General features: G+C 35.5%; 1 protein-coding gene and 1 non-coding gene across 2 annotated transcripts in view; both read right to left on the bottom strand.

Annotated features, from left to right (window-relative positions):
• Positions 1-26049, bottom strand: part of NRDC (nardilysin convertase) — a 91175-nt gene that overhangs the window by 36468 nt on the left and 28658 nt on the right. Inside the window, exons 2-5 of the mRNA XM_038558037.1 lie at positions 16710-17022; positions 12819-12900; positions 11859-12012; positions 4320-4393 (exon numbers count right to left, since the gene is read on the bottom strand). Of these exons, the coding sequence (XP_038413965.1) occupies positions 4320-4393; positions 11859-12012; positions 12819-12900; positions 16710-17022 (623 nt within the window). The remainder of the gene's footprint in view (positions 1-4319; positions 4394-11858; positions 12013-12818; positions 12901-16709; positions 17023-26049) is intronic.
• MIR761 (microRNA mir-761) lies at positions 13028-13097 on the bottom strand. The gene has a single exon (NR_049523.1). It is a non-coding gene; the product is annotated as a microRNA mir-761 (primary transcript).

Below are 26049 nucleotides of genomic sequence, written 5' to 3'. Positions count from 1 at the left end.
ACAATAATGCGTACAATACATGCTCAATTAGAGGTCAGCTATTATTACTTATCATAGGAGTAATGTCAAGACGTTAAGAGAATGACATCAGACTCGGATTTTAGTAAGTTCATTCTAGTTATAAAAGTAGAGAATGGGTTGAAGGGAAGCAAAAGGAAAGACAAGAAAACTGATCAGGGGTCATCGCTGTTATATTTGGTAAAGAAGCGGAAACAAAAGTGGAGAGGATTGGAAGAAACAGAAGTAAACATTTTCAAAATACTTTAGTTGTAGACTATAAAGTCTAAATCAACAATGAGACAGTAAAAAATATATACATAGCTTCAACAAAGTAAATTCTTAAAAAATTCTGTAAAAAAGTGTGAAGAGGGATCCCTGGGTGGCGCAGCGGTTTGGTGCTTGCCTTTGGCCCAGGGCGCGATCCCGGAGATCCGGGATCGAATCCCATGTCGGGCTCCCGGTGCATGGAGCCTGCTTCTCCCTCTGCTTCTCCCTCTGCCTATGTCTCTCTCTCTGTGTGACTATCATAAACAAATAAAAATTTAAAAAAAAAAAAAAGTGTGAAGATATGGCTACAATACAAAAAAAAAAAAAATTCCATTATTAAGTGTGGTAGGTTGAATAAAAGCCCCCGAAGATGTATATATACATCCTAATCCCCAAAACCTGTGAATAGGTTACCTTACATGGTAAAAGGAATTTCAGGGTATGAAATTAAATTAAGATCCTGAGAAGGAGAGGTTATCCTGGATTATCTGGGTGGTTCCAATTATAAACATAAGCGTCCTTATAAGAGAAAGGCAAGAGGGTCAATGTCAGAGAAAAGATGTAAGGACATAAGCAGAGTTCAGAGAGGATTCTACCCTGATGACTCTTAAGATAGAGAAAGGAGCCATAGCCCAGGGACACAAATGTAACTAGAAGGTGAAAAAGGCTTCTCTCTTAAAGCCTCCAAAAGGAATGCACCTAAGGAAATAATTTAGACTTCTGACTTTCAAAGTTTAAAAAAATAAATTTGTGATATTTTGAGTCACTAAGTTTCTGGTAATTTGTTTCAGTGGAACCAGAAAGATAATAGACATGTCAACATATCCACAAAAAGTGACATATCCACACAACTGATAAAAATAGAGTATAAATGGGATGCCTGGGTGGCTCAGCGGTTGAGAGTCTGGTCTGTCTGCCTCCTAATCAAGTCCTGCATTGGGCTCCTGCATGGAAGCCTGCTTCTCCCTCTGCCTGTGTCTCTGCCTCTGTCTGTCTCTCATGAATAAATAAATAAAATATTTTTTTAAAAAATAGAGTATAAATATCTGAACACTTAGAAAACACATTCTGCTACTTGATTAGATTTTAAAAGGCTGTGGCCATATTCTCAATATCAATCACTAAGACACATCATGTAGGAAGTTATACGTTTGTGTAGGAACTATCCACTAAAATAAAAAGCTAATCATTAAGAACAATTTTTTTCTCCATGATCTTCTTTTAGCAATATGCTAATCCTATTTGAAAACCTACCCAGTGTGACCACTGACATGAGTCTGTTACCAAATGTATTCAAGAAAGCTATAAAACACTGAACACACCTATCTGTAATGCATAAATAAATGCTATAAATACAAGTGTATAACCACTCCTTTGAAAGAGTAGAACAAAAATAGATCATCAATGCAGGGCACAGTGATAGAGTAATGAAGTTAGAACTATCATAAGAAATTAAAAACCAGGGGGATCCCTGGGTGGCTCAGCGGTTTAGCGCCTGCCTTTGGCCCAGGGCGTGGTCCAGGGCGGAGTCCCTCGTCAGGCTCCCGGCATGGAGCCTGCTTCTCCCTCCTCCTGTGTCTCTGCCTCTCTCTCTCTCTATCATAAATAAATAACTCTTTAAAAAAAAAAAGAAATTAAAAACCAGGGCAGCCCGGCTGGCTCAGTGGTTTAGCACTGCCTTCAGGCCAGGGCATGATCCTGGAGACCCGGGATTGAGTCCCACGTCTGGCTCCCTGGATGGAGCCTGCTTCTTCCTCTGCCTGTGTCTCTGCCTCTCTCTCTCTCTGTGTCTCTCATGAATAAATAAATAAAATCTTAATTAAAAACCAAAGAAAGAACCTTTTTTATAAGTGGAGAGGAATTAAAAAAAAAAAAAAGGAAAATGAGAAGATGAATCTGCCAAGAAAGTTGAACTTCACTTCAACTTCTCTTACATGGAATGGGCCATCCAAGCAAGCAGGCAACTACATGTGATTGAGAGAAGAATAATACAAGAAAGACTATCACAACTGAATAGAAGAAAGCAGTATCAGACTACTGAGCTTTCAAAACTGGTTAATAAATACTAAAGTTATTACACCAGTTACAATTTAAGAGCTCCCCCATCTCCCTGATCCTAAGTAAATCCTTCATATTCAGTTCAGAAAGCTAAGTGACTAATGACATAAAATTAGTTCTTTGTATCAGGTCACAAATGGAAGTAGGTCTCCTATCATCAAAAACAAATAAACGAGCAGAGCAAAACAAAAAGAACAAAGCTTTTAGCTTAAGTTCATTTTAAACCAAACTACTTTTTGCATCTGTGTGTATACACATATCATATATCACATGTATATATGTATATATAAATATTTCTGCATAATATTTCAAAATATAATATTCTCTCTTAAACTTTAAAATTGAATCAAAGGTTTAATTTTGTAAATACCAACACTTCAAACCAATCTAGAAAATATATGAAGAAAAATACACTTCAAAGTATTTAAGACAGAGAATAGTTCCTAGGTCTCAAAAAGTAGGAAAGGCTTTTAGAGTTTTCCTTGGTTATTTTGGTTTGTCATCCACTCAACAAATACTTATCTGGGCCTATGAGACATTGTGGTAGGCAAATAACAAAAATGAAGAAAATAAATCACTGGTTACAAGGAGCTAGAAGAGCTAGGAACTCCATCCCGCCCTCTTTTACAAATAAGTTGAGGGCCACAGCCAGTTAAATTTCTAGAAGTAAAACACAATCTGCTGACTCCCAGACAGATGGCTCGCTGTAGCCATCTGCAGTTTACTCAGCTTAATGAATGCACCAAGTCATTATTACAACTCAACACTGAATTAAGCCAAAGAGGAAAATGCCACAAAAGGAGAAGAAACAAGTATAGAAACTTTCCTCTTAGTTTGTTGCAAATCAAGCCTAGCCTGTATGAATTGAAAGTCCCCCCAAGTCTAGTATTACATGTTTCCAATGCTAAAATAAGGCAAGCAGGGTTATTCTATGGCGGTGCTATTTATTGGAACTCTGTAATTAAGAGATACCTACAGCACAGCTTTATAATGAAGCCTCACCCTATATAAGTACAGTTTTCCTTATAGTCTTCCTTCTTTAAAACTTAAGATAAGGAAAACTGTCAAAAAACAAACTTAAATGCATTTCCTACTCAGGAATTTAGTTTCTTCACCCATAAATATATCATAATTGTTTTCAGGACTACCAAAATTCAAACCACATGCACCTATACACAGAGGTAACAACAGGTAAGCTATTTAAATATCAGAATGGTATTTAAAACCTCAGAGAAAATGTCTCTTCATACAAAAGGAGTTACATGAACTTTTAAGGTTTTAACATCTAGTATCAGCCTTAAGAATTAGGCTACCATCCTGTAAAAGATTAGTCACTATGGTAAAACCCTCAAAAAACAAACACTGAAAAAAAATCTATCATTCTTTTATTTCAAATCTATACTGAATTATAAGACATTTAAAGGTTCAGGAATGGGGATCCCTGGGTAGCTCAGTGGTTTAGCACCTGCCTTTTAACCAGGGCGTGATCCTGGAGTCCCGGGACTGAGTCCACATCAGGCTTCCTGCATGGAGCCTGTTTCTCCCTCTGCCTCTGTCTCTGTCTCTCATGAATAAATAAATAAAATCTTTAAAAAATAAATAAATAAAGGTTCAGGAATAAATGACACATTTATTCCAATTAGGCCCTTTATGATATAAAGATAAAATGATCTAATAATAGAGAATGATAAATGGGGGCGCCTGGGTGGCTCAGCAGTTGAGCATCTGTCTTTGGCTCAGAGTGTGATTCTAGGATTCCGGCATTGAGTCCTGCATCGGGCTCCCTGTGAGGAGCCTCCTTCTCTTGCTGCCTATGTCTCTGTCTCTCATGAATGAATAAATAAAATCTTAAAAAAAGAAAAAAAAGATAAATGTGCTAAATATCTAGTTCAATGCAAGAAACAGTTGTAAGACATAAAGCTATTACTTATCTTAGCTATTAGTAAGTTAAGTATAGCTAGATCTATTACTTATAAAGATATTATTTATCTTACCACTATCAACAGCTTCAACTTCACGGTCAATTGCATCTCTGATCATTAGTGGATGGATGAAGAATTGAGCCCATCTGAAAAATAAAAAACAAACCCAGCATTTCTGCTTTTATTAAAAAAAAATATTTTCATCACTGAACATCTATCTTTTGATTAAGAAACTGGGATGCCTGGGTGGCTCAGCGGTTAAACATCTGCCTTTGGGTCAGGGTGTGATCCTGGAGTCCTGGGATTGAGTCCCACATTGGGCTCCCTGCATGAAAAACGCTTCTCCCTCTGCTGAGATGTTTTTCCTGTATTCTTGCAATGCTTATACTTCGTTAAAATTATTCCTAAGTATTTTATTTTGGGAATATTATTGTCACAGAAAATTTTTCTTAATTTCATTTTTGGATTTTTTATTGCTTGTGTATAGCAATGGAGGTATTTATGGCTATAAATTTCCTTTTGTGCACAGCTTTTGTTGCATCCTATACATTTTTGTATTTTGAATTTTTCCCTTTTCATTATCTCTAAGTATTTTTTTAACTTCTTTTGTGATTTCTTCTTTGACCCACTGATTATTTGAGAGTCTATGGTTTAATTTCTACACGTGTGCAAAGTTTCCTTATGTTACTAATTTTTTAAAGAATTTTATTTATTTATTCATATGAGAGAGAGAGAGAGAGAGAGACAGGCAGAGAGAGAAGCAGGCTCCATGCCGGAAGCCCGATGTGGGACTCAATCCTGGGACTCCAGGATCACACCCTGGGCCAAAGGCAGGTGCTGAACTGCTGAGCCACCCAGGGATCCGCTGTTACTGATTTCTAATTCCATTCCATTATGGTTACAGAACAGTCTCTATAATTTTAACCCTTTCAAATTTATTGGAATTTTTTTAGACTTTTATATTTATTTATTCATGAGAGACACAGGGAGAGAGAGAGAGGCAGACATAAGCAGGGGAGGAGCAGGCTTCCCGCGGGGAGCCCGATATGGAACTCAATCCCAGGATCCCAAGATCCCAACCTGAGCCAAAGGCAGAGTCCGATGTGAGGCTCAATCCCAGGATCCTAAGATCATAACCTGAGCTGAATGCAGACACTGAATTGACTGAGCAACCAACCACACAGATACCCCTCAAATTGTTCTTTTAGAAGTTACCCTAAAAAATATTATATGGATCCTTTTAACAATGTCTAATGCTAATATTTTACCCCCCAAAATGCCTTTTCTCCTTTATATTACTACTAATATGCTATTATTGCTTTAATCCTGTGCACTTTCTGAATTTCCAAATTATTGTTTTAAATAATCAATGTTCATTTCTATTACATAAAATGATTTTCATTGTTCTTTTTTCATCTCTGACCATTTTCTTTCTACTTGAAATTCTTCAGAATTTCCTTCAATAAGTTGGCTGCTGGCACAGTCAGTTGTGTGTCTGAGGTCTATTTTACAATCATTCTTAAAAGATATTTTTGCTTGGTATAGAATTTGTGGTGGGTAGCTATTTTCTTTCAGGCCACTGGACATACCCTACGTCTCACACCTTCCACTATTGCTGAATAGTCATCAATCTAATATTCCTTTGAAGGAGTTTTCCCTTTTTATCTGGCAAAGATTCTCTATATTTGGTTTTCTATAAAACCACTAGGTTTTCCTACATTTGGATTTATTTTAATGTGCACTTTTGGAATTTGCTAGGTTTCTTTAACGTTGGACTTGATGTTCTGAAAGATTTCCAGCGGTCAACCTTCAAATACTGTGTCTTCTCCATTTTTCTTTCCCCTCCTAGGACTCCACTGGACATTTCTGGTCTATTCTCTATGCCTCTTTTTCTTTTCTCTGTATTGTCCCCTCTTTATGTTGTATTTCAAATTTCTTTTGGCCTATCTTCCAGTTTACTAACTCTTATCTTCAGCTGTATCTACTCTTTTCTTAAACCAGGCTATTAAGTTTTCAATTTCAATCATATTTCAGTTCAAGATGTTCTTTTTATTTTCCAAATCTCACGTTATAGTTTCCTATTCCTTGCAACTGTACTCAAACTTGTACCTTCTTTCTTTTTGTAAGATTTATTTTAGAAGAGAGTCTGAATGGGGAGAGGCAGGAGAGAATCCAAACAAATTCCCTGCTGAGCGGGGAGCCCAATGCAGAGTTCAATCCCAGGACCCCAAGATCATGATGTAAACCAAAATCAATGCTCAACTGACTAAGCCACTCAGGTGCTCCAATGCCTGATTTCATTAAAAACAAAGTATAACCATTTTTATAATCTGTCTCCAATCATTCCAATGCCTAAAATCTCTAATGCATTATTAAAAGTCTGTGTTTTTTTTTTTTTTAAGATTTTATTTATTTATTCATGATAGTCACACAGAGAGAGACAGAGAGGCAGAGACACAGGCAGAGGGAGAAGCAGGCTCCATGCAGGGAGCCCGACGTGGGATTCGATCCCGGGTCTCCAGGATCGCACCCCCGGGCCAAAGGCAGGCACCAAACCGCTGCACCACCCAGGGATCCCTTTGTTTTCTGTTCTCACTCATGTCTTGTTTTGTGTGTCCACCTACATTTGACTGAATGCTGATCATTTTACTTGAAAAACTATTTATAGGAGCACTAATGTTAAGGCCTAGGATGAAGCATTTTCTTGGGTTGTATTTTTTTTCACCTCCACAGATTTACCTCAAGTACAACTGACAAAATTATATTTTTTTTCTTTTTTTTTTTAAAGTAGGTCCCACACCTAGCACCAATGCAGGGCTTAAACTCACAACCCTGAGATCAAACCTGAGCTGAGACCAAGAGTCAAATACTTAACTAACTGAGCCACTCAGGCACCCCCCCTCCCAATTATATATATTTAAAGTGTACAACATGATGATTTTCATCATGCTGAACATTATATCTTCAGAACTTATTCATCTTATAACTGAAGATGGTGCCCTTTGACCATCATCTCCCCATCTCCCCACTCTCCAGCCTCTGGTAACCACCATTCTACTCTGTTTCTATGAATGTGGATTTTTTTCTTTCTTTTCCTTTTTACTCATTTAATTTTAATTTTTTATTTTTCTATTTGGTTCCACATAGGTGACATCATACAATATTTGTCTTTCTTGTGTGGCTTATTTCACTTAGTTTAATGTCCTCTAGGTTCATCCCAGCAGTTGCAAATGACAATTTCTTTCTTTCTCATAGCCATTATATTCCATGGAATATCTCATAATATTCCACTGTCTACCTCTATCTATAGGTATTTCACATTTCCTTCATCCATTTATCCATCAACGGAAGCATTTACTTTTTAAAGAATTTGTGCTTGCTTCTCTCAGGCATCTGAGAACACTACCAGTTCTCAACTGTGTTAGATCACAATGAAGGCTTGAAGTTCACCAGAAAACTCGGGCATTTTGAAAATAGGCTGTAATTCCTTTGAATGGCTGATCTATTTTCTCAATTTCAGTCCCAGCTTACTATAAAGGAGGGTCTTCTATTAGATATCCCACTTTGTGGACATCCAGGGCTTTGATATTTCTTGCCCTTGCCCTGAAATACTGATAAAGTCAAGTCCAAATTTATTGAAATTAGCAAATGCCACCAGGGCAAAAGCAGCTTCCATTTTCATTTACTTAGCAGAGTAAAAATTGATTTCCTCAACTTTTTACGTAAATGATCCAAGATACTAATAAACAATGTGACCTGTGTGACAGAATTGGATTTTACTGACCTATTAAAAAATACTAGCATTTAATACATGCTACATGAGTCCTTTGCAAATGAACCACAGACATTTTATTCCTTAATAAATGTATAATTTTATCATACTTTCTTTTCAAGATTTTATTCACTTATTTGAAAGAGAGAGCAAGCATGAGCAGGAGAGGCAGAGGGAGAAGCAGACTCCTCACTGAGCAGGGAGCCAGATTCGGGGCTTAATCGCAGAACCCCAGAATCATGACCTGAACTGAAGGCAGATGCGTAACTGACTGAGCCACCCAGGCACCTCTATCATACTAACTATAATAGAAGCAATACTTAACATTCTACCACTATCATTTGTCATACATTCATGATTTGGTATTCTTATTAATTTTCCAATTAATATAGTAGCATTCTTCTTTTAATCTGGTAGGTTTTTTGTAAGTAGAAATAATATGCAAATATCTTTTGATATACAAGCAATCCCTAAATCAAAAATGTACAGAACCTCTTTAATAAGAAATAAGTAAAGTTGTTTAACTTTATACCACATTCCATCAAATCTGAAGTGGTCAGCATTTATTCAACATACCCTTTGCCTAATCTTTTTTCCAATAAAATGTTTTTTTTTCCTTCTTTGTATTTAGATATAACCAAATGTGGGTTTTTCTGGTTGGGGGAGAGGATTGTTGGTTGGTTTGTTTTAGGGTTTGGGTTTTTTTTTGGTCTTTTTAACTTTTTTTTTTTTTAAGATTGTATTTATTTATTCATGAGAGACACAGAGACAGAGAAGTAGAGACATAGGCAGAGGGAGAAGCAGGCTCCATGCAGGGAGCCCAGTATGGGACTTGATCTCGGGATCCCAGGACCACACCCTGAACTGAAGGCAGACACTCAATTGCCAAGCCACCCAGGCGTGCCTTGTTTGTTTTTCAGTCATATAAAATCATGAGGGGATCCCTGGGTGGCGCAGCGGTTTGGCGCCTGCCTTTGGCCCAGGGCGCGATCCTGGAGACCCGGGATCAAATCCCACATCGGGCTCACGGTGCATGGAGCCTGCTTCTCCCTCTGCCTGTGTCTCTGCCTCTCTCTCTCTCTCTCTGTGACTATCATAAATAAAAAAAAATAATAATAATAAAATAAAATAAAATCATGAGAATTCAACATGACTACTGCTTAAGATTTCTTGGGATGCCTGGGTGGCTCAGTGGTTGAGTGTCTGCCTTCAGTTGAGGGCATAATTCCAGAGATGGGGATCGAGTCTCACATCGGGCTCCTTGCAGGAAGCCTGCTTTCTTCCTCTGTTAGGTTTCTGCCTCTCTCTCTCTCTCTCTCTCTCTCTCTCGGTCTCTCATGAATAAATAAAATCTAAAAAAAAAAAAAAAGATTTCTTCACACATACGAATACCTGTTTGGATTTTGTGGACCTTGGGAGCTAAAAACTTTGAAATGAGCAAACATGCAATCATCCTCAAGGTATTCCTGATTTTATAAATTCACAGAAAAGATAACCTTGAGCATCATTTGCTCTGCCTTCGTTGATTTTGTCCCTATCCTTTTGTTTAATCAAAGAAACATTGAGTATCAAATATATGGGCTATGGACATGTCCTTAAGTATACAATTAAAAACAGCTATAAAATAATTCACTCAATACGGGTAGACAGCCATATTAGAGATTCATGAAGAAAACGAGAATGTCATATCCTATCATAGATAACATCATCACAGTAATAGTGTCAATTTTAATTATTTTATTTTTTTCATTTTTATTTTATTTATGATAGTCACAGAGAGAGAGAGAGAGGCAGAGACACAGGCAGAGGGAGAAGCAGGCTCCATGCACTGGGAGCCCGATGTGGGATTCGATCCCGGGTCTCCAGGATCGCGCCCTGGGCCAAAGGCAGGCGCCAAACCGCTGCGCCACCCAGGGATCCCAATAGTGTCAATTTTAATGGGATTTTGACAGTTTTAGCAAAAGAGTTGTTAATTTGGGGGTTCAGAAACACATATGTATTCCATTGAAAATAATGGTATATGTTTCCAACTTATGGGAATTTATCCAAAAGATTTTTTAGAGTCAAATTAATCTCTCAAGGGAAGAGAAAATGACCAGAGTTCTCTGGTCATTTATGGTAACTTTATGGTAATTTTTTCTACATAGAAACAGTATTAATTCATTCAACAGGTATCTGTGTGTCTGTCAAATTTTTTTTTTTTTTAAAGATTTTATTTATTTATTCATGAGATAGAGAGAGGCAGAGACACAGGCAGAGGGAGAAGCAGGCTCCATGTAGGGAGCCCAACGTGGGACTTGATCCCAGGTCTCCAGGATCACACCCTGGCTGAAGGCGACGCTAAACCGCTGAGCCACCAGGGCTGCCCATGTCTGTCAAATTCTTGGTGCCGGAGAGATATCAACAAAAAAAATTGACAAAAATCTCTACCGTCAAAGGCTTACATTACACTGGTCAAATTCAAGATTTCTTTTTTTATATTACAATCTTATATTTATCTAGAATTCAGCATGAAGTGACTTCTTTTTTCTAGTGTAGACTTTGGTCTGCAACCTTGTGGTGTCAAAACTCTACTAACACATGGACATAAACTTTCTGGAAAACAATTTTGCAGTGAGTATCAAAAGCTTAAAAAGAAGCCTTACAGGAAGCCTGGGTGGCTCAACTGGTTAAGCGTTTGCCTTTGGCTCAGGTTGTGATCCTGAGTCCTGAGATCGAGCCCCATGTTGGGCTTTCTGCTCAGCAGAGAGTGTGCTTCTCCCTTTTCCTTTGCCCCTCCCCATAGTTCCTGGGTGGTCTCTCTGTGCTCACTCTTTCAAATAAATGAATAAAATTTTTTTAAAAAAGCCTTAAAATTCCACATGCAAAAAAAAAAAAAAAAAAAAAAAGCAAATATACTCAGCAATTTTACTTCCTAGAAGTTAAATAATTTAAAATGTGCACAAATATTAAGATATTCATTACAGCAAATTTCCATAATACTAGAAAACTGAACACAATTCAATTAATCATAGCTGACTTGCTGAACAGATATGCTACTTTTATACAATAAAAATAACACAATCTCTTAATACTATGTTTTATAAATTATAAAATGATGTATAAAAATAATTTATCTTGTTTAAAAATATAAAAGGATTCACCCACATATGGAATTTAAGAAACAAAACAAATGAACAAAGGGAAGTAAAGGAACAAATCAAAAAATAGACCCTTAACTACAGAGATCAAATAGATGGGTGCCAGAAAGGTGGGTGGGAGGATGGGTGAAACAGTGAAAGTGATTAAGAGTACACTTATCTTAATGAGCACTGAGAAATATACAGAACTGATGAATCATTATACTGTACATGTGAAAAGAACTTAACACTTAACACTTAACACTTACTGAAACTAAAACTTTCAAATTAAAATATAAAAAAATATGAATAACATGATCTCATATATATTTAAAAAAATAGATGGCTATATACCTAACATTAGCCAGTTATCTTCAGATTATAAAACAGAATCAGTCATATCTGTTTTCTGCTTCTATTTTTCCATATTTTTTACTAAATTAGAAAAAATAATTTTAATAATGAGCCAACAGAGTATACATTACTTATGAAACTCAAAGGTATTTAAGGGTTTGCTTAATCTTCAATATAAAGACTAAATATTACAAAACATGAGCAAAGGTGCATTTCATACTTTGCTCATTTTTCCAAATAAAGTATATGATAATTCTACAGAATTAGAGTACTGTTTGAAGAGAAATACCACAGAACAATAATCATATTTACATTTGTAAAATGTTATTATATAATTAAAATAAAAACACATTTTGAGTTAGTTACCTATCCAGGGCTTCCTTGAAGTATTTTCTCTGGACATCAAATTGAAAGACTGTACGTTCACAATCAGTTGAAGCATTATCACTACCTCCATGTTTCTTCAGGAAGGCATCAAATCCATTTTCATCTGGATATTTCAAACTACCCATGAATACCACTAAGTGAAAAAGCACACAAAGTCACAGAACACCAAGATATAGACAATGTTTTTATCATCAAGGATGAAATATCTCAAATACAAAAAACTGGAAGAATATATACCAACATGTTAACATTGGTTTTGTCTGGTTAATACTTAATTTTAAAGAAATATTTTATTTGTATAAAGGTTAAAATGTAAACATAAGCATGTATGCAGGTTATTATTATGAAAATTCCTTTTTTTTTTTTAAATCATGAAAACTCCTAAGGTGAGAAATTTACCCTCAATTAGCTTAGAAAGTCAGAATATAAATAAATAATTCAGGAAAACAAATACAGATTTAAATATCTATATTTGTATAGCATCCACACAGGTTTCATTGTGGTAAATTCATAATTAAACTGAAGATTTTGTTTGTTTTGATATTATGTCTTTTTATTTTCTGTATTTTTAATGCTTTGCCATCTTGGGGCCTTGCTAACTCTGGAAGAGACAGCCCTTCTCAAAGTTATATAGATTAGATTCCTAGAGACAGGCAATTGTCTCCTGATCTGTTGGCCTTAGCATACCTAAAACAATAATAAAATCTACATTTTAAAATAGTTTTCTAAGTGGTTTCATCCTAATCTACAAAACTAGTGCAGTTAAAGAGATTAAAATAAAGTCTTCCCCTATAATATTCATACATATATTTTTTCTTAGCCTTTTCTCTTATTAAACATATCATACTTCTATCAAACCAGTTACTTATCTTTGAAATCAATTCATACAAATTTGGAGGAAAAAATACACTCAGGAATGATATTTCACAAAGATCTTACTGTGCTCCAAAAAGTGTGCCAGCCCGGGCAGGTCATCAGGATCAGCAAAACTCCCAACTCCAACACAAAGAGCCGCTGCAGACTGGAGTAAGTAGAACACATACAAATAGTGAGTCAATCCTAAAGGAATAATACTGTCATCACATTAAGGATTCACTTGGAGATGGATGTTTTTCCAACAGAAAGTAACAAAATTCTTTCCCTGAATATCAGGAGGAGCAGCAAAGTGAAACTCACCAGAACTGTGTCAGTTTCACCCTGCTGCTCCTCCTCTTGCCATCCTGCCAAATGCTGAACAGGTGCAGACCTAAGGGAAAAAGCAGAAACAGACAGAAAAAAAAAAATGGAAGGGGACTAGCCAGCCCACCCAAGTACCATTTCCTGCCAGCATTTCAGAGTATTGAACCAAGTATGTTTCCTGATTTGTTAGATTTTGGAAATCTGCAGAAGTAATACATCTACATAGATTATCTCTAAAGATCTTAGCAATTAAAGACTCTGTGTCTAGTAACTCAGTTACCAGATGTGAGACTTCTCAGTGTCACTCAGAAAAATTTATTAAAACAGGATAAAAAATAACATGTCAGGAAAACATCTAATAAGATAATAAGTAAATGGTTAAAAAGAAAGTCTTTATTAAAAATCTATAGAACTAAGCTTTAAAGAGGCTCTTTAGTTCTTCATTTCTTGTCATATATAGAATATATATATCAGATATTCTTCCAAAACTTTGGACAAATCAGAGTTTCTAACAAAATAGATGATCAAGAGGTACACCAAACTATGGACTTATGATTAAGGCATACCATTATGTCACTGTAAATTAAAAGATTAAAGGACATAAAACAGGAGAGGAAAATAGTTAATTCAAATTCAATTCAAAGCCAAATCTTTGAAGATAGGAAGTTACTTACTTTCCCAAATTTTTCAAATGTCAATTTTAAAAAGCTAACATATTTGTTGGCACAGACTGTTTTTTGATAAATGGCTATTCTTTTAGAAAGACAGCTTTTAAGAAATATCATGTATCTGGTATAAAGTCTAAAACCATGTGTCAGAAAATGAAAATATGTTTTCAGAAGAACCAAACAGCCTCATTTGATACTGTAAATCCCATTTTGAAGACGAAGGCACATAAACTCAGTTAAAACATGGGGAAATATCCACTTCTTCAAACCACAGTCTAACCTGTTCTGTGATGTTTAATAGGTGCCTAACCTGCTTTCAGCTCCAACTACCCCATTAAGATTTCTTGTCTCGACCAGCAGGGTTGAAGACATTTTTGTATAAGTTGACTTAAACCACAGTCTATCAGTCAGCTTTGACCACAGCAAAAACAGGCTCTGCGATTGCTAGAAGAGAAATTCATACTTGAGAATTATCTACCCAAGAAATTCATACTTGAGAAATTCATACTTGAGAACTGACTTAAGAAAACCCTGAACAAATCATTAATTCTGTATATATCATACTTAAATTTCAACCTTGTTAATTTAGCAAAACTTTCAGATCAAGAACACTTCCTTTTGGGAAGAGCAAAGTGGAAGGGGAAGAAAATGATGCCTCAGAAAAGTAAACTTCTTAGCTAGGTAAGTGTCCTCCAAAAACCTCAAAATTATTTCTTCCCACTTCTTTTATTAATTCTCATATTTACCTTAAACAAAGTCCACATTTTCCAAATAAAAATTAAATCATAAAACCACAGCAAAACCCTAAACTACTCATAAGCCACCTTTTATTTAGACAAACTTAGTTTTTCTTTTGCAGACACTCATTCAATGAATATGATCAATCATAGGACCTTTCCTTTCACAGTGTAACCACTGCACCTGAATAAACAATTTGATTGCATCTTCAAACTATAATAGATTCCTGCATTCCTTTCTAATATGATCCAGAACAATCAGTATCTTATGAAGGAATATACCATACTGAGTTTTCAGAAAAGGCAGCATTTAAACCATTTTTAAATGATCACTACAATCTGCTCTCAATGCTCTAGAAAAGGTAAACATCTAGAGTCTGATCCAAATAAGCAAAATAAAAATATCTACCAAAACACTGGATGTACATCTTCATTTGTCAAAGGGGTTCACAACCGCTATATAAATCTAAGGCATTTTATTACGTCTTGACAATAAAACTGGCTGTTAAAACAAGCTTTTAATTTCACCCTGGAGTCTTGCTTATCAGTTGACAGAAGATATAAAGAAGTCCAAAGCATGGGAAAAGTTGCTGATAGACATAGAAAAACCTTTTAGACAGAAAATATTCAGTTATGAAGTTATGACACAATCAGTTTTACAGCTAAAATGGACCTTAAAAATTATGTATATAATCTAGGGACACTTAGCTGGCTCAGGTGGTAAAGCATTCAACTCTTGATCTCAAGATGAAGTAAATTTGGCCCCCATGTTGGGTAGAGAGATTACTTTAAAAAATAGTAATAATAAAACCTTTTTTAAAAAGCATGTATATAATCTAATCTCATTGTTTTAGAAATGAGAAAATGAAAAGGTGTAAAACCAAAGATAGAGCCAGAATTAAAACTCATGGTTCCTGACTGTCAGTATTCTTTCTACCCTGTGACTTTTATAATTTTTTCCTTTCTATTATTGTTCTATTTGGAATTATGAGGTCTATTTTAAATTAATGTATCAGTTCCCAATTTATTTATTCAGACCCTGATAGAGAGTATCAAGTGGCACACACATATACATTTTTTTTTTCAGTATTTTGGTTTTTATTCCTAAAGTTTTCCAACTAAAACCACTTGTCCTATCATGTTACCCTAAAACAGGCATCCTTCATATTAACCACCTTGTGGTATGTTTGACATCTAGATTTTAGTCTTAATAATATGAACCTTATTTCATTTGTATGTTGACTATATGATGTTGAATGTATTATCAATATTCAAGAAACTAGTTCTAACAAACATTTGCTGATCGATTCCCCTATATCTCCAAAATATTATCCTCTAATATAGGTACTCCCTACTGTAAAATGGAGGTATTCTTTAAAAGATATCCAGAGAGAAAAATTCTCCTTATCGAGCCCTACTGATATATTTACTTATTGTTATTAACTTGACCCTCAAACAACACAAGTTTGAACTGCCAAGGTCCACTTAACTTGGATGTTTCTTGATAAATACAATATTGTAAATGTATTTTCTCTTCCTTATGATTTTCTTCATAATGTTTTCTTTAGCTCACTTTACTATAAAAATGCACTACATAATATATAAAATATATTTAATCAACTATTTATCAGTAAGTCTTCCAGTGAAGAGTAAGCTATTAGTAGTTAAATTTAGGGGAGTCAAAAGTTATATAAAGATTTTCAACTGCATAGGAAGTTGATACCCCTAAACCCCACATTGTTCGATAGTCAACTGTATGTATTTTCATAAACAGTTTTGTAAATTCCAATTCTTCCAAATTATTTGGTGCTTTTCCATAAAAAGAAATAAAACACATGAAATTACTACAGAAATTACCTATGAGGGACTCTTAGAACCACAGGCCCAGGTGAGGACTCTACATTACCTTGCTCTTTTCTTTTTCCAGTCTCTCCAAAGATAATATACTCTCTCCCTCTACTCCATACTAAGAATTACACATATCCTCAAACATTACCAGTGATTACTTCTAAGAGTTATGAGTGGTTTTTATATTTTTTAAATTTTCCATTCATTTCTATCATGAGCTTTTCTATTTTTATAATCAAAGGAAAATGTTTTTAAAATGTATTTTATACAAAATAAATAGAATTAAAAGATAAATATACACTTTCCTTTTTGACACTAAGAAATAAAACATGAATTTAGGACTTATCCCAAAGAATTCCCAAATTAGAATAAGACATAGTAACAGACATGATTCACACCTGTTTTTCAGTGGTTTTCTTTCTAGCTTCTGCCCTCTCTTCTAATTCTTCCAATTCATTATCCTCAGTATCAAGATCATCATCATCATGTTCATCATCATCATCAAACTCCTCCTCCTCATCAAAACCCTCTTCATCATCATCTTCTATCTCAGCTCCAGAATCTTCATCTTCATCATCGTCATCATCATCATCTTCCTCTTCTTCCTCTTCCTCTTCTTCTTCATCATCTGTTGCATCTCCTGTTTTACCTTCCATATTACTTAGGTCTGAAATCAAAAGTGCCTGCAAGCCATTCCGTAATTTGATGTAGCTAAAAAAGAAAAAAAAAAATCACAAAGCATTTTGAGTCAGCTATTCATTACACACACCAACACAAATGATCATCTTACCAGAATAAAAAAAACAAAAAACAAGTATATATACACATACATACACACCCAACACTATGTTTATATTAATAAAATCGGGTGTTTCTGCAGAGGGGAATCTCAGACACTTAACAGTTCCTGAGTAGCTAAAGAGAAAAGAGACATTTCACTTTATCTTTGAATTCTGAACTACGAAAATACATTTACCTATTCAAAAACCGAATCTCAAAGGAGTGAAACCAACAAACCCACAACTTGGCTTCTCCTACTATTTTTTTAATTTATAAGTCCTTAATAAATATTTTACCATACCACAGGACTTAACAGAAACACCAGAAACTATCACTCAATGCACAGGGCAGTCAGGCCAGCTTAAATATTAAAGCAAAATCTCATGTATTGAGTTGCTTCCGTTTTGTACAATGTATTTGATATTTTTTATCTCTGTTGCTTCCGTTTTGTACAATGTATTTGATATTTTTATCAGTTTCCAGAGCTGCTTTTATGATTAAAAAAAAGTGGTTACAACTCTAAGAAAATTAAAACTAAATCCCACACAGACTGGTAGCCTAGCAGGAAAATGACTATCCTATTAGTAAAACTGCTATGCCAGTTTGATAACTGAGTGCCTACTATTAAATTCTTCTGCTTATACTTATTCTTTCATGTGTTATTCAACAGCATTTACTTAACAGCCTTTAATGTATCAGGTACCATGCTACATTAAGAGTAAAGTTCGTAAAACCACATTTCACCATCTAGTAAAATATGATGCAATTAAGCCAGTACAATCTGGAATGATAGAGCTAAACATGGAATGTTAGAAAGAAGGAAGCAATAAGAGAAGCCTTTAAAGGAAGGTACAATTAAGCCCTGAAGATGAAAAACCTTTGGAAATGACATTAAATACTATGGCTCAGTGAGTGGTTCCTTTTTTCTCTCCCCTTTCATTTACAACTAATCAGACTTTCATAACTAAAACAACAACAACCAACAACAAAAATGGCCCTAAATAGCAAACCAGGAAACTGCAATATCCATCCATGTAATTCAAAGTGGATAGATTGGGCAACCCGGTGGCTCAGTGGTTTAGTGCCACCTTCAGCCCAGGGCGTGATCCTGGAGACCCGGGATCCAGTCCCACGTCGGGCTCCCTGCATGGAGCCTGCTTCTCCCTCTGCCTGTGTCTCTGCCTCTCTCTCTCTCTCTCTCTCTGTCTGTCTGTGTGTGTCTCATGAATAAATAAATAAAATCTTTAAAACAAACAAACAAACAAAGTGGGTAGATTGGGCCATGGAGAGGCTGTGGGAGCCAGTGTCAGCAGGTCCAGCAGCAGAACAGCACAATGTTTTGGGCACAAGAGGTAGAGGGGCAAAGCAGTGGGTTGAGGTCTACCCAGCTGTGGAATTCTGCAGCTGGAAGGACCCATTGCTCTGAGGAGTAACAGTAATGACTGTAGGGAGGGAAAAGAAAGGGAAGTAATCAAACAACCAGAATGTAAAGAAAACATCTCCTGTTGTGTGTCCCCAGGAAAGGGGGACCACATCCAAAGACCTCTGGGTACCCCAACTGGAGGATCCTCCTACCAGGCTCTGGACACACCCAAAGCCTCAAAAGCCAAGTATACCCCTTCCTCCCAACTCTGCTTGCTTGCTTCCTTCTTTCTTTCCTTCCTTCCGTCCTCTCTCCTTTCCTTCCTTCCTTCCCTTTTTCTAAATCATCTACTTCCAACCTTAGCAATAAATCAACTCTGGTGTACTATAGTACCACCTTCTGGAAAACAAAAAGAAAGCTCCTAATTTACCAACCTGTTGAACTATTAAAATCAAAGTAAACAAAACCTTGCTTATGTAAGAAAGGTGTTTGCTATAAAATGCTGCAGCAAAGGCACTTTTCATCAAACACCATCAAAAATCACAAAAAGGAAATGACAATTTTCTAGCAACTGAACCCAAAGACATGGAATATTGCAACCTTAACTGGTAAGAATTCAAAATATTATGAAGAAATTCAACAAGCTACAAAAAACTCCAGGCAATACAATGATCTCAGAAAGAAAATGAATGAACATAAAGAGTACTTTACCAAAGATACTGAAATTCTAAAAAAAATAAAAATCTAAAAAATAGAAATTCCAGAGCTGAAGAAATTAATAAATGAGAGGGATAAAGAGTGCATTGAGAATGTACTAGAAATTGAGCAGATAGGTGGAAAAGAGAATTAACAAGCTGGAAGATAGGAATCTAGAAATGATTCTGGTGAAAAAGAAGAGAAAATTAAGATTTTTTAAAAGTGAGGAAACCCAATGAAAATTATTAAAATTCATTAGGAAAGCCAACATAAGAATAATGGGCATTCCAGAAAAAGAGGAGAGAATGTAGGTGGCATTGAGTTTATTTAACAAAATAATAGCTGACAACTTCCTAAACCTGGAAAAGGAACTGGATACACAAGTCCACAAAGCCAACAGAACACCTTATTATCTCAGTGCAAAAAGACCTTCTTCAAAACACATTATACTAAAACTGTTAAGGGGCGCCTAGCTGGCTCAGTCAGTTGAGCTTCCGATTCTTTCATTTGACTCAGGTCAAACTTCTTTGATCTTGGGATTATAAATTCAAGCAGCACATCTGGTTTAGAGATTAATTAAAAATAAAATCTTTTTAAAAGAATTTTAAAAGAAATAATAAAACTGCCAAAAATCAATGATTAAAAAAAATGTTTTGAAGTAGCTAGGGAAAAGATAGTAACCTACAAAGGAACTCATATTAGGCTATCAGCAAATTTCTCAGCAGAAAACCTACAGACCAAGAAAGTGGAATGACATATTCAAAATGTTGAAAGATAAAAACTGTCAGCCAAGGATACTCTGACCAAGTTATCCTTCAAATATGAGAGAGGGGATCCCTGGTGGCTCAGCGGCTTAGCGCTTGCCTTTGGCCTGGGGTGCGATCCTGGAGTTCCGGGATCGAGTCCCACGTCGGGCTCCCGGCATGGAGCCTGCTTCTCCCTCCTCCTGTGTCTCTGCCTCTCTCTCTCTCTCTATGTCTATCATAAATAAATAAATCTTAAAAAAAAAAAATTACAAAAGAGAAATAAAGGCCTTCCCAGACAAAAAACTAAGGGAGTTTACCACCATTAGACCTTACTTAACAAGAAATGCTAAAAGGAGCTCTTCAAGCTGAATGAAAAGACATAAGTACACTAAACTATGATTAAGGTAATACAAAGAAAACTGCAATTCTTTTTTTTGAATATATTAAATTCTGGGGAATGTGGGTGGCTCAGCTGGTAAACATCTACCTTGGCTCTCAGGTCATGATCCCAGAGTCCTAGGATAGAGTCTCATGTCTCTCCAGCTGGGAGTCTGCTTCTCCCTCTGCCTCTCTCCCACTCATGTTCTCTCGCTTATGCACACACATGCACTCTCTCTCTCAAATAAATATTTTTTTAAAAAAATATTAAACTCTTAATTATAAAAATTAAAGGAAAAGAGCATTAAAATAACTACAGCTATTACAACTTAGTAACAAAACCACAGCATAAAAAGAAATAATTTGCGATACCAAAAATATTAAAAAAAAAAACGTAAAATGATGGAACCTTTATCGACAAATGAAGATAAATTGGTATCAGAAGAAAAAGAACTATTTTATTTATGAAATTTTTTTTCATAATTGAGTTTTTATTGGTTGTCTGAGGATCAGTACAGACATTTCAATTTGTACAATTCTTAATGTACATACCAAAAATCTAAAAAAATCATGCAGTTGTGATTCTTTTCCAAGTTATTCCAGTGACCTTCTAGCTTAAAATTTGGAGGCAAATTTTCTTAAATAGTATATCAAGCACCAATATCTTCAAATGTTGATATGCTGTTACATTAAGTCCCATTAATTCACAATTTAATATCATATATACTACATACTCAAATTTTTAATATTGCATAGCACATTAACAAAGTTACTCGAAAAAACTGGACTACTACAACCGAGATGTTAGAGTGCACCCCTCCCCCCTGACTTGCATGTACCTATGTTCTCTCTCTTTCTCTCTCCCTCAAATAGATAAAATAAATCTTTAAAAAATATATTCCCCTGGATTGTACAAGAAAGGAGACAGGGAACACTGATAAGACATGGTATATGATATCAATCTGACTTGGCTTCTTTTTCTCCTGCTTCATCCAAGGTTGAACTCTCATTTTTAGTTTCTCCATTTTCTGCAAGTAGTCTTTTCATTTCTTAGCCACTTCAGCCTTTTTTTCCCCTTTGTCTGCACTTTTTTGTCTGAAGATTTATCCTTTCCTGCTGCCTCTTTTGGGTTTCATTCCTACTTTTGCAGGAGCAGGTTTAGCTGACAGCCTCACTGACCTCCTCTTGAGCTCTTTCTTTGCCACCCTCTCAGTGGAGCTGACCTTATTCTTGAGCATCAGGGTGAGTGAGGCAGGTGTGTGCTAGGTGCCTGCAGCCACAGGGACAGAGAACTTTCTCAAAGCTGGGCTGCCTGACCACTGCTGCTCCTCCTGCCCTATATCTATGAAATGTTTTATGTAATCCTCATGATAACCACAAAGCAAAAATCTAGAGCAGAGACAGAAACAAAAAAAAAAGGAGAGACTAAACAAATCACCATGGAAAACCACCAACTTACAAAAGTAGACAGAAATAGAAGGAAAAAGAAACAATGGAGACAACAAAATAACCAGATGGCAAAAAACAAGATGGCAGTAATAAATCCTTACATATCAATAACCCCCCCCCAAAGGTAATGGATTAAACTCATCAATCAAAAGGCAAAGAGTGGCTGAATGAATAAAAAAGCAAGACCCAACTATATGCTGCCTACAGGAGACTCATTTCATTCAGCTCTAAAGACACACATAGTTTAAAAAAACCAAAACGAAAACGAAACCCACATGTATTTGAAGTGGAATCAAAAGAAGGTAGACCTAGCCATACTTTGATCAGACAAAATAGACTTCAAAATAAAGACAGTCATTATATAATGATAAAGGTATCAGCTCATCAAGGTAGATACATATAACAATCATAAATGTGTGTTCCCAACACCCAAGCAACAAAATATATTAAGCAAATAATAACAAATCTTAAGGGAAAAATAAACAATAATTATATCAGCAATGGGTAGATTGTCCAGAAAGAAAATCAACAAGGAAACATTGGGATTGAACCACACTTAAGAACAAATGTACTTAATAGACATATGAAACATTCCATTCAACAGCAGCAAAATACATTCCTCTCAAGTGCACATAGAACAGTCTCCAGCTTACATCATAATAGGCTACAAAACAAGTCTCAGCAAATTTAACATTGAAATCATACCAAGTATCTTCTCTGACTGCAATGGTATGAAACTAAAAGGAAAGTGAGAAGATCTATAAATATGTGGAAACTAAAAAAGACACATCTAACCAATTAAGTCAAAGAAAAAAATCAAAAGAGAAAAAATATCCCAATACAAATGAAAATGGAAATACAACATACCAAATATTGTGGGACATCCAAAAGCATTTCTGAGAGGACAACTTATAGCAACAAACACATATATTAAGAAATCAGAGGAGCACCTGAATGGCTTAGTCAGTTAAGCATCTGCCTTCGGCTCAAGTCATGTCTCAGGGTCCTGGGATAGAGCCCCACATAGGCTCCCTGCTCAGCAAGGAGTCTGCTTCTCCCTCTCCCTCTGCCCCTCCCTACTCATACTCACTGTCTCTGTCAAATAAATAAATAAAATATTTTTAAAAATTAGAAATATTTCAAATAACTTAACTTTGTACCTCAAGACATCAGAAAAGTACAAATTAAGCCCTAGGGATCCCTGGGTGGCGCAGCGGTTTGGCGCCTGCCTTTGGCCCAGGGCGCGATCCTGGAGACCCGGGATCGAATCCCACGTCGGGCTCCCGGTGCATGGAGCCTGCTTCTCCCTCTGCCTGTGTCTCTGCCTCTCTCTCTCTCTGTGACTATCATGAATAAATAAATAAAATCTTTAAAAAAAAAAAAAAAAAGCCCTAAATTATCAGAAGGAAGGAAATAATAAAGATCCTAGGAGAAACAAATGAAATACCAACAAATTACCTAAGCTAGAAGAAATGGATACATTTCAGGAACACACGACCTATCAAAACTGAATCTGGGACACCTGGGTGGTACAGTGGTTGAGTGTCTGCCTTCTGCCCAGGGCATGATTCTGGAGTCCCAGGATTGAGTCCCACATCAGGCTCCCTGCATGGGGCCCGTTTCTCTCTCTGCCTATCTCTACCTTTCCCTCTGTGTCTCTCATGAATAAATAAATAACATTAAAAAAAAAAAACTTAAAAAAAAAACTGAATCAAGAAGAAATAGAAAATCGGAATAAACCAATAACAAAGAGACTGAATCAGCAACCAAAAAACTCCCACCACAGAAAAATTTAGGACCAAATATCATCATTAGGGAATTCTACCAAATATTTAAGGAAGAATTAACATCTCAAATCTTCCTCAAATTCTTTTAACATATCAAGGAGGAGGGAACACTTCCAAACCATTCTACAAACCCAGCATTACAATGATATCACAAGAAAACTATAAGCCAATATCCCTAATGAACACAGATGCAAAAATCAAAATATTACCAAACCAAGTGAAGAATACATTAAAAGGATTATACACTATAACTAAGTGGGAACTATCTCTGGGATGCAAAGAAGATTCAATACATGCAAACCAATAAATGTAAAACATCACATCAACAAAATGAAAGATAGGGCAGCCGGGTGGCTCAGCAGTTTAGCGCCACCTTTGGCCCAGAGCGTGACCCCGAGGTCCCAGGATAGAGTCCCACGTTGGGCTCCCTGCATGGAGCCTGCTTCTCCCTCTGACTGTGTCTCTGCCCCTCTCTCTCTGTCTGTCTCTCATGAATAAATAAATAAAATCTTAAAAATAAAATAAAATAAAATAAAATAAAATAAAATAAAATAAAATAAAATAAAATAAAATAAAATAAAAGGTAAAAATCAAATGATCATCTCCATACATGCCAAAAAAGCATTTGACATAATACATCCTTTCATGATAAAAACCCTTAACAGACTGGGCATAGAAGGAACATATCCCAAACATAATAAAGGCTCTATGTGACAAACCCACAGTTAATATTACAAGCATACCTCTGAAATACTGTATGTTGGCCCCAGATCACCACAATAAAGCAAATATCACAATAAAGCGATTCATATGAATTTGTTTTCCAATGCATATAAAAGTTATATTTATACTATTCTATTAAGTATGCAAACACCATTGTCTTTAAAAAGTACATACTTTTTTTTTTAAAGGACATACTTTAATTAAGGATATTTTATTGCTAAAAAATGCTAATCACCATCTGAGCTTTCAGCAAATCATAATCACTGATCACAGACCACATAACAAATAAAAAAAATTGAAACATTGTGAGAATTATCAAAATGGGATAGAGAGACATGGAGTGAGTGAATGCTGTTGGAAAAATGGTACCAACAGATTTGCTTGACACAGGGTTGCCATAAACGCTCTATTTGAAAAAAATGCAGTATCTGTGAAGCACAATAAAATGAAGTATGCCTGTATACTAAATGAAGAAAAATTTTAAGTGTTTTCTCTAAGATCAGAAACAAGACAATGATGTCCACTCTTACTACTTCTATTCAAATAGTACTAAAGCCCTACCTCAAGCAATTAGGCAAGACAAAGATATAAAAGGCACTCAAATCAGAAAAGAAGAATTAAAAATTACCATTATCTGCTGATGATATGATCTGAGAGAAAATCTCAAAGAATCAATCCAAAAACTATTGGAATTAATCAACATTTCAGTAAACTGGCAGATAAACTATGAATCAACAAACCAATTGCATTCCTTTATAGTAATGATAAAGCATTTGAAAAACAAAGAAAACTATCTCATTTACAGTAGCATCAAAAACTATGAAATATTTAAGAATAAATTTATGCAAGGAAGTGAAAGATCTGTACAATGAAAATAATACTTTGCTAAAAGAAACTTAAAAAGAGGTCAATGGAAAGACATCCCATGTTCATGAGTGAGAAGAATTAATATTATCAAAATGGCCATGCTACCCTACAGATTCAATGCAATCATTGAATATCAAAATATCAGAGGCATTCTTCACAGAAATAGAAGAAACAATCCTAAAAGTTGTGTGGAACCACAAAAGATTTTGAATAGCCAAAGAAACTGTGAGAAAAAAAACAATAAAGCCAGAGGTATTATTACACTTCTGGATTTCAAACTATACTATAAAGCTATACTAATAAAAAACAGTATGACACTGGCACAAAAATAAGACACATCAACCAGTAGAACAGAATAAAGAGCCCAGAATTAAATCCCTGGATATATGGTCAATCAATATTCAATAAAGCTAAGAATACCCAATGGAGAAAGGATATTCTCTTCAACAAATGGTGCTGTAAAAACCAGAGAAACACATGCAGAGCAGTGAAACTGGATCCTTATCTCACACCACTCACAAAAACTGAAATGGATTGAAGACTTAAATGTAGACCTGATACCATAAAATTCCTAGAAAAAAATGTTGGGAAGAAACTCATCAATACTGGGCTTGGCACTTGATGTGATGAGCACTGGGTGTTAAGCTATATGTTGGCAAATTGAACTCCAATAAAAAATTTTAAAAATTTTTAAAAAAAGAAGCAACATTAGAATAAAGTGGCCAGCTGCAGACATGGAAAAAAAAAATACCGGGCTTGGCAATGATTTTTCTAACACAATGTCAAAAGCACAAACAACAAAACCAAAAAACAAATAGTGCTACATCAAACCCAAAAGCATCTGTACAGCCCAAGAAACAATATGAAAAGACAACCTACAGAACAGGAGAAAATTTTTATCCAACCATATACTGAATTAGGAGTTAATATAAAAAAAAAAAGGAGTTAA

This window comes from Canis lupus, chromosome 15 (assembly GCF_011100685.1).
Source record: "Canis lupus familiaris isolate Mischka breed German Shepherd chromosome 15, alternate assembly UU_Cfam_GSD_1.0, whole genome shotgun sequence".
In the NCBI taxonomy this organism is placed as follows: Eukaryota; Metazoa; Chordata; class Mammalia; order Carnivora; family Canidae; genus Canis; species Canis lupus.
Note: the sequence above shows the minus strand (reverse complement) of the source record. Positions and strands in the feature narration are given on the sequence as shown.